General features: G+C 38.4%; 1 protein-coding gene across 2 annotated transcripts in view; it reads left to right on the top strand.

The window, feature by feature from the left end:
• Positions 1-13,027, top strand: part of me1 (malic enzyme 1, NADP(+)-dependent, cytosolic) — a 90,634-nt gene that overhangs the window by 38,998 nt on the left and 38,609 nt on the right. Inside the window, exon 3 of one of the 2 annotated variants that reach the window (XM_008431900.3) lies at positions 1,171-1,320. The exons of the other annotated variant lie outside the window; for it this stretch is intronic. Within the exon in view, the coding sequence (XP_008430122.1) occupies positions 1,171-1,320 (150 nt within the window). The remainder of the gene's footprint in view (positions 1-1,170; positions 1,321-13,027) is intronic. 2 annotated transcript variants of the gene reach the window in all.

Below are 13,027 nucleotides of genomic sequence, written 5' to 3' on the forward strand. Positions count from 1 at the left end.
GGAGTGTTGCAACGATTCTTTCATGCATGTTTGAAAAATCCTTTAATCTCTTGTGGCAACCATTCAGCTGTGTGAAACACTTGGGTAGACCTAGCTCCTCCTTCGAGATGCAGTTTCAGCTTCAGTGTCAGCTCCTTCAGACTAGCCAGCAGCAATTAGCAAACACCTGGTAGATCTGTGCATCTGCTGAGCTCATTATACGAGCTACGTCTCAGTGCAACATTGCTAATAGATGCTGTTATTAGAGGAGCAATGTTGTGATGACTTCCTGGAGGCGGAGTTTCAGAAAGAGCAGGAGCTTCTTAAAGAGACAGAGGCCCAGTTTCAAAGTGTTAAATTACAAAATCAAATGTCCTTTAAGTAATATTTGACATGCATAGTATTTTCAGAAGATAGTTACTTGATTGTGCTATAAAATACATAATGTTGCCCCTTTAAACCTTAGTTGGTTGTTGTCCATCCATCACAGCCTTTGGTTTTTCCTCAGCAGACTTTGGGTTTTTGCAAATAGCAGTTTGATCTTGTTATTCCATACAACAGAAATCTTTCATCAGTTCGCCGTTCAGTTGACAGATATAAAGCAGATGGTAAGGAAATAAGATGCAAGAAAAAGTTTTTTGTTTTCTAGTGCTAATTTTATTTACCTTTTTAATTGACCTTTTTAAATATATTTTTATGCAGCAGATCTCCAAAGAGCAGCTGGTGGAGCCTAACCTAAAACAGACAAAGCCTACAGGCTGCTCCTCCTCTCAACAACAGGCACCTTGTGTTCATGGCTTTATGGAAACCTCCCTGATTAGGAACTGAGTCCTTTCTGGCAAACTGCGCTTAATTTAGGTCACACACACACATGCCTTCATTTCCCGCTCGGTCTATAGAACAAAGAGCTTGTGTCACATGTCTGTAGGTCCACTTTCATCTTGTATGTTTTTTCAGTCATTTGGAAGTAAAACAAAAACGGCTTTAAAAAATAATTGTTCTGCCGAAATCGGGATTGAGTGCAGTTCACTCACACAGTGCTTTTAGCTGTACTGTATATTGATTGCACCCATATGGACGTTTGAGTATAAGAAAGAGGGAAAAAAAGTTATTCGGTTTAGCAAATGTCATCACTGAGATGCAGAGAGCGTTAAGGTTTGACAGATTCTCTTCATCCTCTGACTCTTACAGGTACGTGTTCCTGATCGGGCTCATGGACCTGAACGAGAAGCTCTTCTACCGAGTCATAACATCGGATGTGGAGAGGTTCATGCCCATTATTTACACTCCCACTGTGGGCCTGGCCTGCCAGCAGTACGGCCTCATCTTTAGAAGACCAAGGTAGATCACATTCCTGACGGTAGCTTTACTCTTCAGCTGTTTGATGGTCCATTAGGATAGGTCTGGATTTGGTTTTCTTAAAGTGTTTTGGTTCGATTTCACCTTCCTTTCCTCAGTTTGTCTTCTCTGCTCCTCCGTCACATGTTCTGTGACGGAGGAGATCTTGTAATATCAAAAATGCCAGTATGTTCTTTATCTGCATGAAGTATGTCTTGCAAAGTGCCATCCACTTGCTGTAAGCATCAACAAACCACAAAATATCACTATGCAACCTTGTCGTATCTCTGGTTTAGGCTTTTATTTTTAAGTAAGGCAGGAAGTGGTTAATGTGTTGACTGATTTTAAATTATTTGCAAAGTAGCATTTTGGGTAGAGAAAGGAAACGGTCACCGAAGACACAAATGTAAACTGTCTTCCTATGTTTTCTCCCAATTGTCTCGAGAATTTTGAGCGAACTTTTAGAATGTTACAAAAATGAAAATGCGAATTAGCCGTGTTTCCAGCTACTGGTTTGGAGCAAGTCAACCAGGTTACTTAAAGTGTAATTTCGTCAGGTGTTGGTGTTAAGTACCACTGTCATAAACAAAGATGTAGAGTTGCAAACTAGTGGGGAGCAAATACTTCCCAGCCAAGCTGGTCTTAGAATTTTTTTTCAGAGTTCTGTGCTTATGGTGAAGAATTAGTTTCAAATTTTGTCATTTCCATCAACCTTTCTTATTGAGATACTTCAAAATGCGTATTTAAAGAAAAACGTTGATGGAAACATGGCTGCTGTGACCACGCTGAGGATGCGGTGACTGGTTACCAATTAGCTGCTTAAACCACGAAGGCTAGCATCTGCTGTGGCACTAAAGTGCTAAACGAAGGGTTAGTTCACTGTTTCCCACAGTTCACTGTTTCCCACTGAGTCTGAACTTTTGCTTCTGTGATTCAAAACTGAAAATCCAAAGATTGATCAGACCTCAACTGGACGATTCCTCATTGTTGGGTTTTCATCTTGTTTCGTTCTTGTGAATCCAAATGTCTGCAGGCATTTGAATCCTGCAGACATTTGAATGTGCTGTACATGTGCTGTACACACGCAGCACATGGAGTCCAGTGGACTGCTGTCCAGTCTAGCTACCTGGTGTTTAACACCTCCCACGTTTTCATGTTTTGTAGACATTTGCTGTCAAATCTTCATCAATTTTGGAGTTGCATCTCTTCCCTGACGTTATATTTAATTTTTAGTCCAGTGTATTTACCTCCATTTGGTGTGTGGTTTAAACCTGGTAACATCAGATGCATGCCTTGATAATTACTCCCTCAGTGTCTTTGAAAGCATCTCAAAAGGAAGGACGTGTTGTTATTTTCTCCCATTGTTTAGTTCATGGGAGCGTGGCCCCACCCGGTTTTTATTAATTGCTGTACAGTACTCCTTGTTCTTTTTTGCCATTACACTTGCGTCGCTGCATGTGTGGCAAAATCACTCCACTGGTCATGCCAGCCTCGCAGCACATGGAGTCCAGTAGAAGGAACTGACTTATCATGCAGAAGCTGCTGCCAGCTTTTTTTCCTTTCTGAGATGAGAACCTGTTTTTTTCTTTTTCCTTGTTAGTAAAACACAGGACAATGGAAAACATGATAAATCTTTACCACATGAGTTCAAACTCCCACTTGGGAGGTTAGGAAATCACCCAGTGGTAGGCCACACAAATTTGATAGCACATCATGAACACTTTGATTAGTGAAACATGCGGTCTTTGAATGGCAGAAAATGCCATTTTTGACATTGTGTAAATGCATAAACACACTGGCTAAGACATTTCTGATTGCACTTATCAATTAAAACAATAGTTTTCACTAAAATGCACACATGTGTCAAAACCTTTTTAAAAAAATTGTGTTTCCCTGTAGGGTTGTCTGGTCCACGTCTTTCCCTGACAGCAACTCCTCCAAAACTCCCGTCAGCAGCAACAGCAGTGGTGCATTCCGGGCTACAATCTGGTTTACTTGGATCTGTTCCCTGCTGTTAACTAGATTCATGAGGTTTCGAGTGTTTTTACTCTAATTAGCCTCAAAGGAGGACGACCACCCCAGTTAATTGTGTTTTGAACCCTCGTGGTCTCGCTTACGGCACACTTACTGCTGTTTTAAACGATTAAAAGGATGAATATTCTGGGAATACAGTCCAGCTAACCTTTTAAAGATATTCTTGGAATCCAGAAGAATATTGGAATATTCACCAAAAGCAAAGATCTTGACTATCCTTTGAAACACGGCATGCTTAGGAATATAGCAAGGCTCTAAGTAGCTGTAGACATTTGAGGATATTCCCCCAACTGGCCATCCGTTCTGCAGCAATGCTGCTTTGTTTGGTGGTGATTTCATTCTTGCTATCTATTCTTGTGCTTATGATTAGTTGTGGAATGACGGGTTTTTCTAATGATGCCCAAATAGTTTTATTAGAAATGCCTTGGCAAACCAAATTCTCCCATGGTCACAGAGCCGTTACCCAACATCTCCCCGTTTCTCCATCCATGAACTTACTGGAAACTATTTCCATCCTGCTTTCCCTCTTCTCACACTCAGCTGGCTGGAAGAGTCAGCTTTTACACTCCGCCTCAGTGGTTGTGCATGTGAGCAGGTACTTCTGCCAGATCCCACAGCTTCTATAGGAAATGTGGGGTTTTTTTTGTTGTTTTTTTTTATTTGGGAAAGGGTCTGTTAACCAGAATCCAGCTGGTATATTTCTGACAAGCCCCAACAGATTTCAGTCAAGCCATTTCTCTTCCGTGGTATTATGTAAAAGTGACTTTTTTTAAGCTTTACGTCATGTCATAATGTTATTCCCTCATCAAAAACATACCTGCAGTGTTGCTTTGATTCATTCATGCATGTTCGAGAAATCCTTGAATGTCCCGTGGCAACCATTCTTGGTGCATAAACGTTTTTTCTCACAAAATGCCATTTATTTCCTGCAAGCTGAGCTTCCTCCTCACAGAGCAGCCCTCCCCTGCACCTCCTCTACTTGGCTCCTCTAGACTAGCAGCAGCAGCTATTAACATACACCTGATGGAGCTGCACCTGTTCTGAGCTCATCATGCAAACTACTTTTCACTCCAACTCAACTAAGACTGGTTGTATACAGAATAATGGAAAAATGATGACGTGCTGAAGGAGAAAAAGCAGGAGCTTCTTAAAGAGACAGAGGCCAGTTTCAAGGGGTCAAAATTATTTTAAGATATTTACATACCTTCAATTGTTACAAAAATGTTATGTAACATAGTTACTTAATTTTGCAATAAAATGACATGAGAAACGTATATCCAATGATGTAACACAAAAGAATGAATAAAAAAAACAAATAATATGATATAGCAATAAACAAACTGACAATTATTGTACTATTTTCACAAAATCTCACAACAAAAGATGAAACACAATGCTTGGAAGAATGTGTGGGGAAATCAAATTCACATGCTTAATGTGAGTAAAACATTCTAGTTTTCTATATTTTAGAATATAGGAGACTATATTCTAAAATATAGTTTGTTTTTTTTAAGTTGAATTCAATTCAACTTCAAATGAAGTTGAATTGAATTTATTCAGCGTTGTCTTGTTAAACCTAAACAAATATCAGAACACACAGTTTGTATCGCTGTTCTCATTCACTGTCAGTTTTTATTTATTGATCCCATTTTTTTTTTTAAAGCAACTACCACTCAAACCGTTTCTGTCTCTAATCAGAATTATCATCTTTGTGTACAGGTTACCGATAGCAACCGCTTTTGTTTTAAAAGCTCACCGAGCCACCTGCCGCTCTGAACAGCAGACCAAACAAACAGTTTGTGTTTGGGAAAGTACGCACGCCGTGGCCCATTCTCCGAAAATCCACAACTTTTTATTTTTAAAATTTTTTAATCTATACATATTTAATTGAAACAAAATAAGCACAAAATGACCACCTCCCAGAAAAATACTAGTAAACTGGAGAAAAACAAAGCAGACTGAGGAAAAGAAATACACATATATACACATAATATCAAGGATGACTCAGGTGAAGAATATCTCTGTTTCCTTCCTAACCCTGATGGATCCATGGGTGGGAGTTACGCTCCTCCTTATTGGGAAAGCACTGCTGTCGACTTGAATTAATCAAATCTTCTCCCAGTATGCCTCACTTTTCGTCTTTTCTCCACCGATTGCCATCATCTGCAAGTGTCTGAGCAGCTGTCTTAGCAAATATCCTTGATAAAAGCACATCTGAGTGGAAACTTCTCCGACATTAACTTAAAACAGAGGAATCAGCAACATTTATTCTTACTCGATCTATTAAAACTCTTTAATATTTCCAATCTGATAACGATATCTTGAACCTGTATTTTCGACAACATGGCTGCAGTTAACCAAATAGACCGTTAAAATAAGATGAAAATGGCGACTAAAACCAGGAACTGTGTTGAAATTTTGTTGTAAAATTGCAAAGTCCTTGTTTTCAGTGAATTCTTTCACTCGCTCTGTGTGACGTTGCCTTTGCACCCTCTCTAGAAATAATTAACAATTGGTCACAGGAAGAAGGCTTGAACGCAGCTCTCATCATTTTTTTTTATGTCAAAGTTTTCAAAAAAGTAAATCAGGCGACATATTCAGATCAGAGCATCCCTAGTTTACTCATGATATGAACAGGTTTAATAAAGGTGGAAATAGATTTGAAATAAACTTAAGACGATGTTGGTAATCTATGAAAAACTTATTTTCTTGGATTTTTTGTTGGATTTTTACGAGTGTCACGGTCAGACTAAGAGAATTTATCTTTAAATTATGAGAATAAAATTATTATATTTTGAGAATAACATTGTTTATTTGCACAACTGTTTCCTGCTGCTGATAATAATATATTTCATACTGATGTGTTAAAAGATTAAGCATTTCCTTACTTGTTTACAAAAAATGACCATAACAGGAAAACAGCTCAGTTTCTATTTGACTTTTTACTCACAGGCGTCGTGGTAGAAATCCTCTTAATGGATTACTGAAGTCACCATATGTTCAACTAAGTGTGTGTGCATTTGTGTGTGTGTGTGTGTGTGTCTCCAGACCACCATGGTAGCAGATTAGCCCTCTAATCACAGCCTCTCAGGTATAAAGACTTTCTGTGTGGAAGCAGCGGTCCTTCCTTGTCCTGCCTGACTTTACCAGTTTAATCTGCTGAACTGAGACCACAAACACTCCCAACAACCGGCCGTGCGCAGGAGGCCAAAGGTCAAGCGCCATTAAGAGTCAAAACATGGCCGACTCTGATCTTCAGATGCATCGGAGGGGGGAACGTAGTGTTGGGGGAAAAAGAAACATATTCACATCATGGGAAGTTTCTAGTGGACATTGTAATTTTTGTTAATTTGTTTGCCCTTTAAAAAGCATGGTTTTATGTAGAATAAGTTGGTCTGTCTCTTTTTTATCACAGCTGAAGTCTGTTCTCGCCGTAAATATAGCTTCTTTATTTTGTCTGACAGCTGGAAGTGTTAACCGGTGATAAATTATGATGTTTTTGTTGTTGAAAAATAGTCCCGAGTTCTGGATGAAAGCTCTTCTGCTTGCTTGAATCATTTGTGAGGTTGCGTTTCCATGTCGCTGCTTCACGTAGACCGTCTAAATAAACCAATAATGTTCTTTTCAGAGAAAGACTGCCTGTTCAAGGGCTTCTTGGGGGAAGTGACACAAAGTGATCCATCTGGCTGATGGAGAATTATGGATGTTAGTATCCCAGGGGTGGATCCCCTCTCTGAAATTGAAGAGTTGGCTTACTTCTCCAGCTGTCTGTCAGGATCTGGAAAAATAAAAGCCAGCCAGGCGTTCAGAAACTCAGAGTGAGGACAAGTGTTATCTTTTTCTTTTTCCAAATTTGTAGAGAAGACAGGGAAGGGAAACTTAGCTTTCTGCTAAGCTTTCTGCTGGGAAAGATTACTGACAGTCTAGTAACATGCATATAGAAACACCTTGTTTGGTGGAAACACAGCTGCAACAGCACAACTCTATGAAGAAGAGGGAGCAGAAATTCCTCTACCATGACATAAGAGGCTGAATAAGTCATACCAAAGCAGGTATCTGGAGCTGTTTTTAAGTGAACAATGTATTGGTGTTCCCTGGGGCGTCTCTCCGGTGTGAATTTAAATCATGTTAACACGTAACTCAGTCAGTGTTGACAGGGATTTCATGATCAAATCTAAGACCCAGACCAGACTTGGTCAAATAACTGAGAAAACTGGTACGTCTTTATGCAATTTGGTCTTTCATCTATGCAAAAAATCTGCTTTATACCACAAAAACCAATTATTTATGAAAACGTCAAAAAAGTCTGCGACAAATTGCACCAACATATCCACATACTTGCTTGGACATAATTTTTGATCCGACATCGTCTTGTGTTTTGTAACTTTATATTATAATATTCTATTAAAACATAGTTAAACCTATACATGGGTCCACACAAATGAACCTCCTGTTGCCATGTTTAATTCCTAACAGGAAGTCGTGGTTCTTTTGAAGCAATCTGATTGGCCGACATAGGTTTTAGCTTTGCTCTACACTGCCCCGCAGTGTAGATTTGTGCGTGTTCACGTGACTAAAAACTTTTCTGAAGCAATTCTGTGTGTACTGTGTTTGTTAAAAAGGTGTGGCTGAGATATTTGTTTTTATAAAGACCCAGCTGCATGTGTGCAAGGCCTAAATATCTCCGTAAATGGAGTTTTATGGGACCAATATCAGATTTGATAAAACAAAACAAAATAAAACAAAACATAACTTTTAAATCATACTAACAAACAAGTATCACAGACAAACAACAACAAAAATAACCCCAGACAGACATAAAAATAGAACGAGTCTATATAATTTATTAACTAGCTCATGAGGGGGAAAAAGTCTCCATTTTGGGTGTGCTAGCAGGAACCAGGGTAACAACCTCAAAACAAAGAGGTTGTCGCAACTTAAGATGGTTATTTATTGATTAAATTAATAAAAAGCCATGAGATGACTCATATGGCGTTTGCAACAAACCACATAGTGGATGGATATAACGGATGGAAAAAAGGAAGGGCTCTAGTTAAAGGAGAATAAAATCAACCCGTCATGCATGTCAAGCACTATTCTTTTTAAGGGAAACTAGAGAAATTGGAAAAATGAAAACCTTTAGATGTTCAGCAGGGAACCATAAAAACTTCTGCTGTAATATCAACATTAGATTCCAAAACCTTCTCAGAACAGCTGTATTTATCCTGCAATTACATTTCTAATTGGTGGAGTCTACTAAATGGGTAATTTATAGTTAAAATACCCCCCCAGCATTTTTTCCTATTTTTTTAAGTCACAATTTTGTTGTGAATAAAAAATAAGTGTTGTTGTAGCACTTAAAACCCCATTCAAAAACTTCAAAGCTTGTGGTTGTAAAATGAGGAAAACTTCGAAGAATGTGAATACTTTAACATACCGCCGACAGTCTGAAAACGCAAACCAAACGAAGTGATGTTTAAGTTATTAGCGCGATGAGGACTGCGTTGCAAACAGCTATGGGAAGTCTTGAGGAGTGCGCTTTGATGAAATCAGAGGGTGAGCTGCAGGAAGTTTTAAGCCTCTAATGAGAGGTATCAGCTGAAGGCGAGTTGGCCTCCTCTGAAAGGACACATGCTGGATGATGAAGCGTTCCAACTCTACAGATTAGGGTCTTTTTTTTTTTTTTTAGGATGTGATCTTAAAGCATTGCAAGGCCACACACAGACACACACAGAATAACTCTAGCTGTGTTTCCATTGGCCATATAATTAAGCAAATTGGAATTCCAAAAATAAATTGGTTTAATGGCAGCAGGGCAATTTTGAAAAACAACTCGTGCTTTTTTGGAGGTTTTTTTGATAAAACGTCTTTGTGTTAGGTGATCTTTGGGCCATATTAAAATTTGTTTTATTTCACAAAACTGCTTTTTTTTTTCACATCACACGAGTTGTGATCAGCAACTGGCTTTTTCTACTGGCGTAAAAGACGAAAAAGACAACAGGAAGTGGCAGGAGGATGATGTGTGTCTTTTAATGGATTTTTTTGTTGTGTTTCTTGTTTCTTGTTTAACGGAAACACCAAAATTGTTTTGTTTTTCACATTAGCGGAATCTTGGCAAAGTGTTGCACCCGTTTGTAATGGAAACTCAGTTACTGTAAGTGTTTGGGAGGAGACATTTCATTCGATTTTATTTACAGAAGTGTACAAAATGTCTTCCATTAAGGCCAGATATGGATATCACAGATACTGCTCTATTTGACCACAAAACAGCATGACATGTTATTTTTTTGTCAATGATGTAGAGGAGATGTAGGAAGTGGGGTTCCGGTTTGCTTTGACCTCGTCAGATGTTTGGAAGTCATTCCAATCTGGGCTTTGATGACTCGCGTAAAAATTTACGGCTTATGACCGTTAAACATCTTCGGTTTGTGACGGCAACAAAATTGTAGAGCGTGGTTGAGCTGTCGCCCGTCTCCCTGCCTGTCCTTCCCTTCCTTCCTTCCAAAGTACAATAAATGATGTAGCATTTAATGTTCAGATGAAATCCACTGCAGTGGTACAATTTACTATAAAAACATGGAAAGAAATCAAGCTAAATGTACGCTTTTATGTGCCGTCTTCCCAGTTGAGACTACCTGGCTGGATCGTGTGCGACCCAGATTTTTATGGGCCATTGCAAATTCATATTGCCACATGTTTCCATGTGTGTGTTGTGTTCTGCAAGGACAGCCAGGTGGTTGGGAGAAAGTTCACTTTTTTTTTCTTTTCCATTGATTCCATTGGAAAATCTTAAAATCACTGCAGGAGTATTCATTTAGAGTTTTTTGTAAGGCTTGTTTCTGTCAGCCTAAAAGCCCGCCTGGCAGCATCCGTCCGTGGTTTTATTACCTTGCAGACAAGTTTCTCTTTGTGTTGATCTTGATCCAGGCGGAGTCCATCAACTCACTGATGTTTTGTGAAAGAAGTAGGCAGACATGTTGAATTTGTGGCTTTAAAAACCTTACTTGTGAGTCAAAAATTTACTCAAGACTCACAAGTTTTATGATGTTGAAAACTATATTTACCAAAGCACAGGAATGCACAATGAAAATGTGCATTTAGTTTAGGTGGAAGTAAAGTTAAAGATCCAATCGTTAGACAAAACACTTAGAAAAGAAAAACCTGTCTGCATTTCGCAGGAGAAGGAAAGGACTGCAGGATTTTCAAACTATATAGAAGTCACCTGGTTTATAAATTAAGTTCACCTGCGAGTAATTTCATCTCAGTATAGCTGTTCTGTGAAGGCCTTGGAGGTTCATAAAAGAACATTAGTGAGCAAAAACTCATGCATAAGAGGAACACGCTACCTCCACACACCCCAGCAACCTTCAAGCTGTTGTCTAAAATGTATCATTTCATTTTTTAATGTTTTAAAATAGGAAATAAAGTGTTTTCATCATGAAAGAGCCACAAACAACGCTAAAGGAAGGTAGAAGTGGCACTAAGAAGCTGGGTATAATGTGAGTTTTAAACTAATTAATTTGCTGTTAGAATGAAAACATTGTTTCTATCCCACTACACTAGGGTATTGCATATCTATTGGATGTCATAGAAGTTACACAGTAAAAAGTTAACATCAATATTTGGGTTAAATTTAAAAAATGGTGTTAATTTTTCAAAGTTGTATATTCGCCATGTTATTTGTACACTTATGCCATTAAGTTCAAAATTCAATATAAGCTCAGTTTCAAACTAAGTGCTTAATTGAAAAGCTAAATATTTAGTTATCAAATAAAATTTTTAGCTTACGAATTAAATATGTGCCTATGTTTCTTTATATTGTCAGATAATTGAGCAAACAATGTTCTGTTTGAAGGTTTTGTCACCCAACTACACACAACACTAACCCTAACCTGTGGTACACCATCATGGTCTTCATGATGACGCTTCTACATTGAAATTTAATGAAAACGTACGTTGTGCACATAAATTACAGTGCTCAAGGTGGCTGGTTTGGGAACTGCAATGATTGGGTTTTTTGTAATCACGTGGAGGTCAGCCATTTTGTTTATTGGAAGCATGCAGCGAAGAGCTGGATAGCATCCATTAGCATCCACCTGTGTGGATGTGGAGAAGCTTTGTAAGTTACATTTTATATTTTATGTTAATGGCACAGTATTGATATTGTTTTTCTTTATTTTAGTTTGAGTACCTTTTATAAATGATTTTTTAGTCTCATTTGGCCACAAGTAGTTTAAGTAATAATCATCTAAGACAAATGATTGTATAGTATTATGGGCATTTTTATGTTTTTTTTTACAGTTATACAGAGTTGTCATGGAAACATTGTTAATGAATTGTAGAGATCAAGGCAAGTAAATGTATGTCTACTTTACTTTCCGAGTCAGACACCTGTTTAGCTATCTGTCACTACATGTAGCTCTGCGTATGGGGACAGAATAACTTAACATTGAAATGTATTTTCTGATAGCCCACTAAATGTGTATAAAATCTGTTTTGTGGTACACACCAACTCTCAAACGGTGACGCTAGATGTGTATTTCTAATAATTTCTTCCAAAATCTTTTCCCTCCTTTTCATAACAACATGCCGGTTGAGAATTACTGTCGCCTTTGCGTCAGAAGACTTCACATCTTCACAGAGGACGAAATTACAGAGCGGAGCTTGTTTGGCTGCTACGTCAAATTTTGGTTAGCAGTGGTAATATTTCACCAGCCCACACTAGAAAACAGGGAATTGCTAAATATCCTTTAGAGCTTATCTGATATTCTGGGGGAGTCGCACAGAGTCTGGTTTGCAGTTTTAGGGCCAACCTTGTGGTGTTTTAGTGGCATTAAGCTCAAAATGTATCCAGCACATGTCACACAGGTTGTCCACAAAGTCCTCTGATGACTTTGACTGGAACTTGTACTGCTCTGGGACAAGAGGACAAAGTTGCAGTGGCAGTGATTTAAACATAATGAATTCAGCATGTATAAAATGTGTTCAGCCTTGAAAAAAAAAACAAAAGCTCTGCACCTTCAAACTTAAAATATTCGCAAGTATTTGCAACCTCCATCTCTTGTGCTAATATATTCTGCTTTAACTGCGTTGTCTGTCTGCAGTTATTGCTGCAGGGTCTCTTTAAACTTGGACTACAAATTGAAACACTCATTTCATTCCTTTATTACTCTGGTCAAGGTTGACTGTGCGCGTGTGTGTGTGGGGGGGGGGGGGGGGGAGTGTAGGGGGGAGGTGTATGTGTGTGTATTGTGTGGAAGCCAAAGCAGATGTTTTATGTGGCTCTTTTTTTAAAGCTATTTTAGGAGCATCACCCTTGTCTTAGTAGAGTTGATTCAAACCCCTGAACTACACAGGTTCAATTCATTTGGGACATGTAAATGTAAAAAGAGAAAAAATGTGAGCCACTGAAAAATTCAATATGGCTGCCATGATGATCAAGGAAGGAACATTTGGTTTTGCACTAAAGCACACAGGAATATTATATCAAATCATACTTTGCTCATTTTAGACCGCTAAAGATAAAACAAAGTGCTTGCTCTGCTAATGCTAAACATATTAAAAACTGCACAAGTGGATGCTAAACTGTTAAGCACAAAACAAATGCTGAAGCTAATGCTAAACACACAAAAAAGTTATCTGAAGCTAATGCTAAACATAAAGAATTAGCTGAAGC

Source organism: Poecilia reticulata, chromosome 16, assembly GCF_904066995.2.
Source record: "Poecilia reticulata chromosome 16, P_reticulata-male-v2, whole genome shotgun sequence".
NCBI lineage: Eukaryota > Metazoa > Chordata > Actinopteri > Cyprinodontiformes > Poeciliidae > Poecilia > Poecilia reticulata.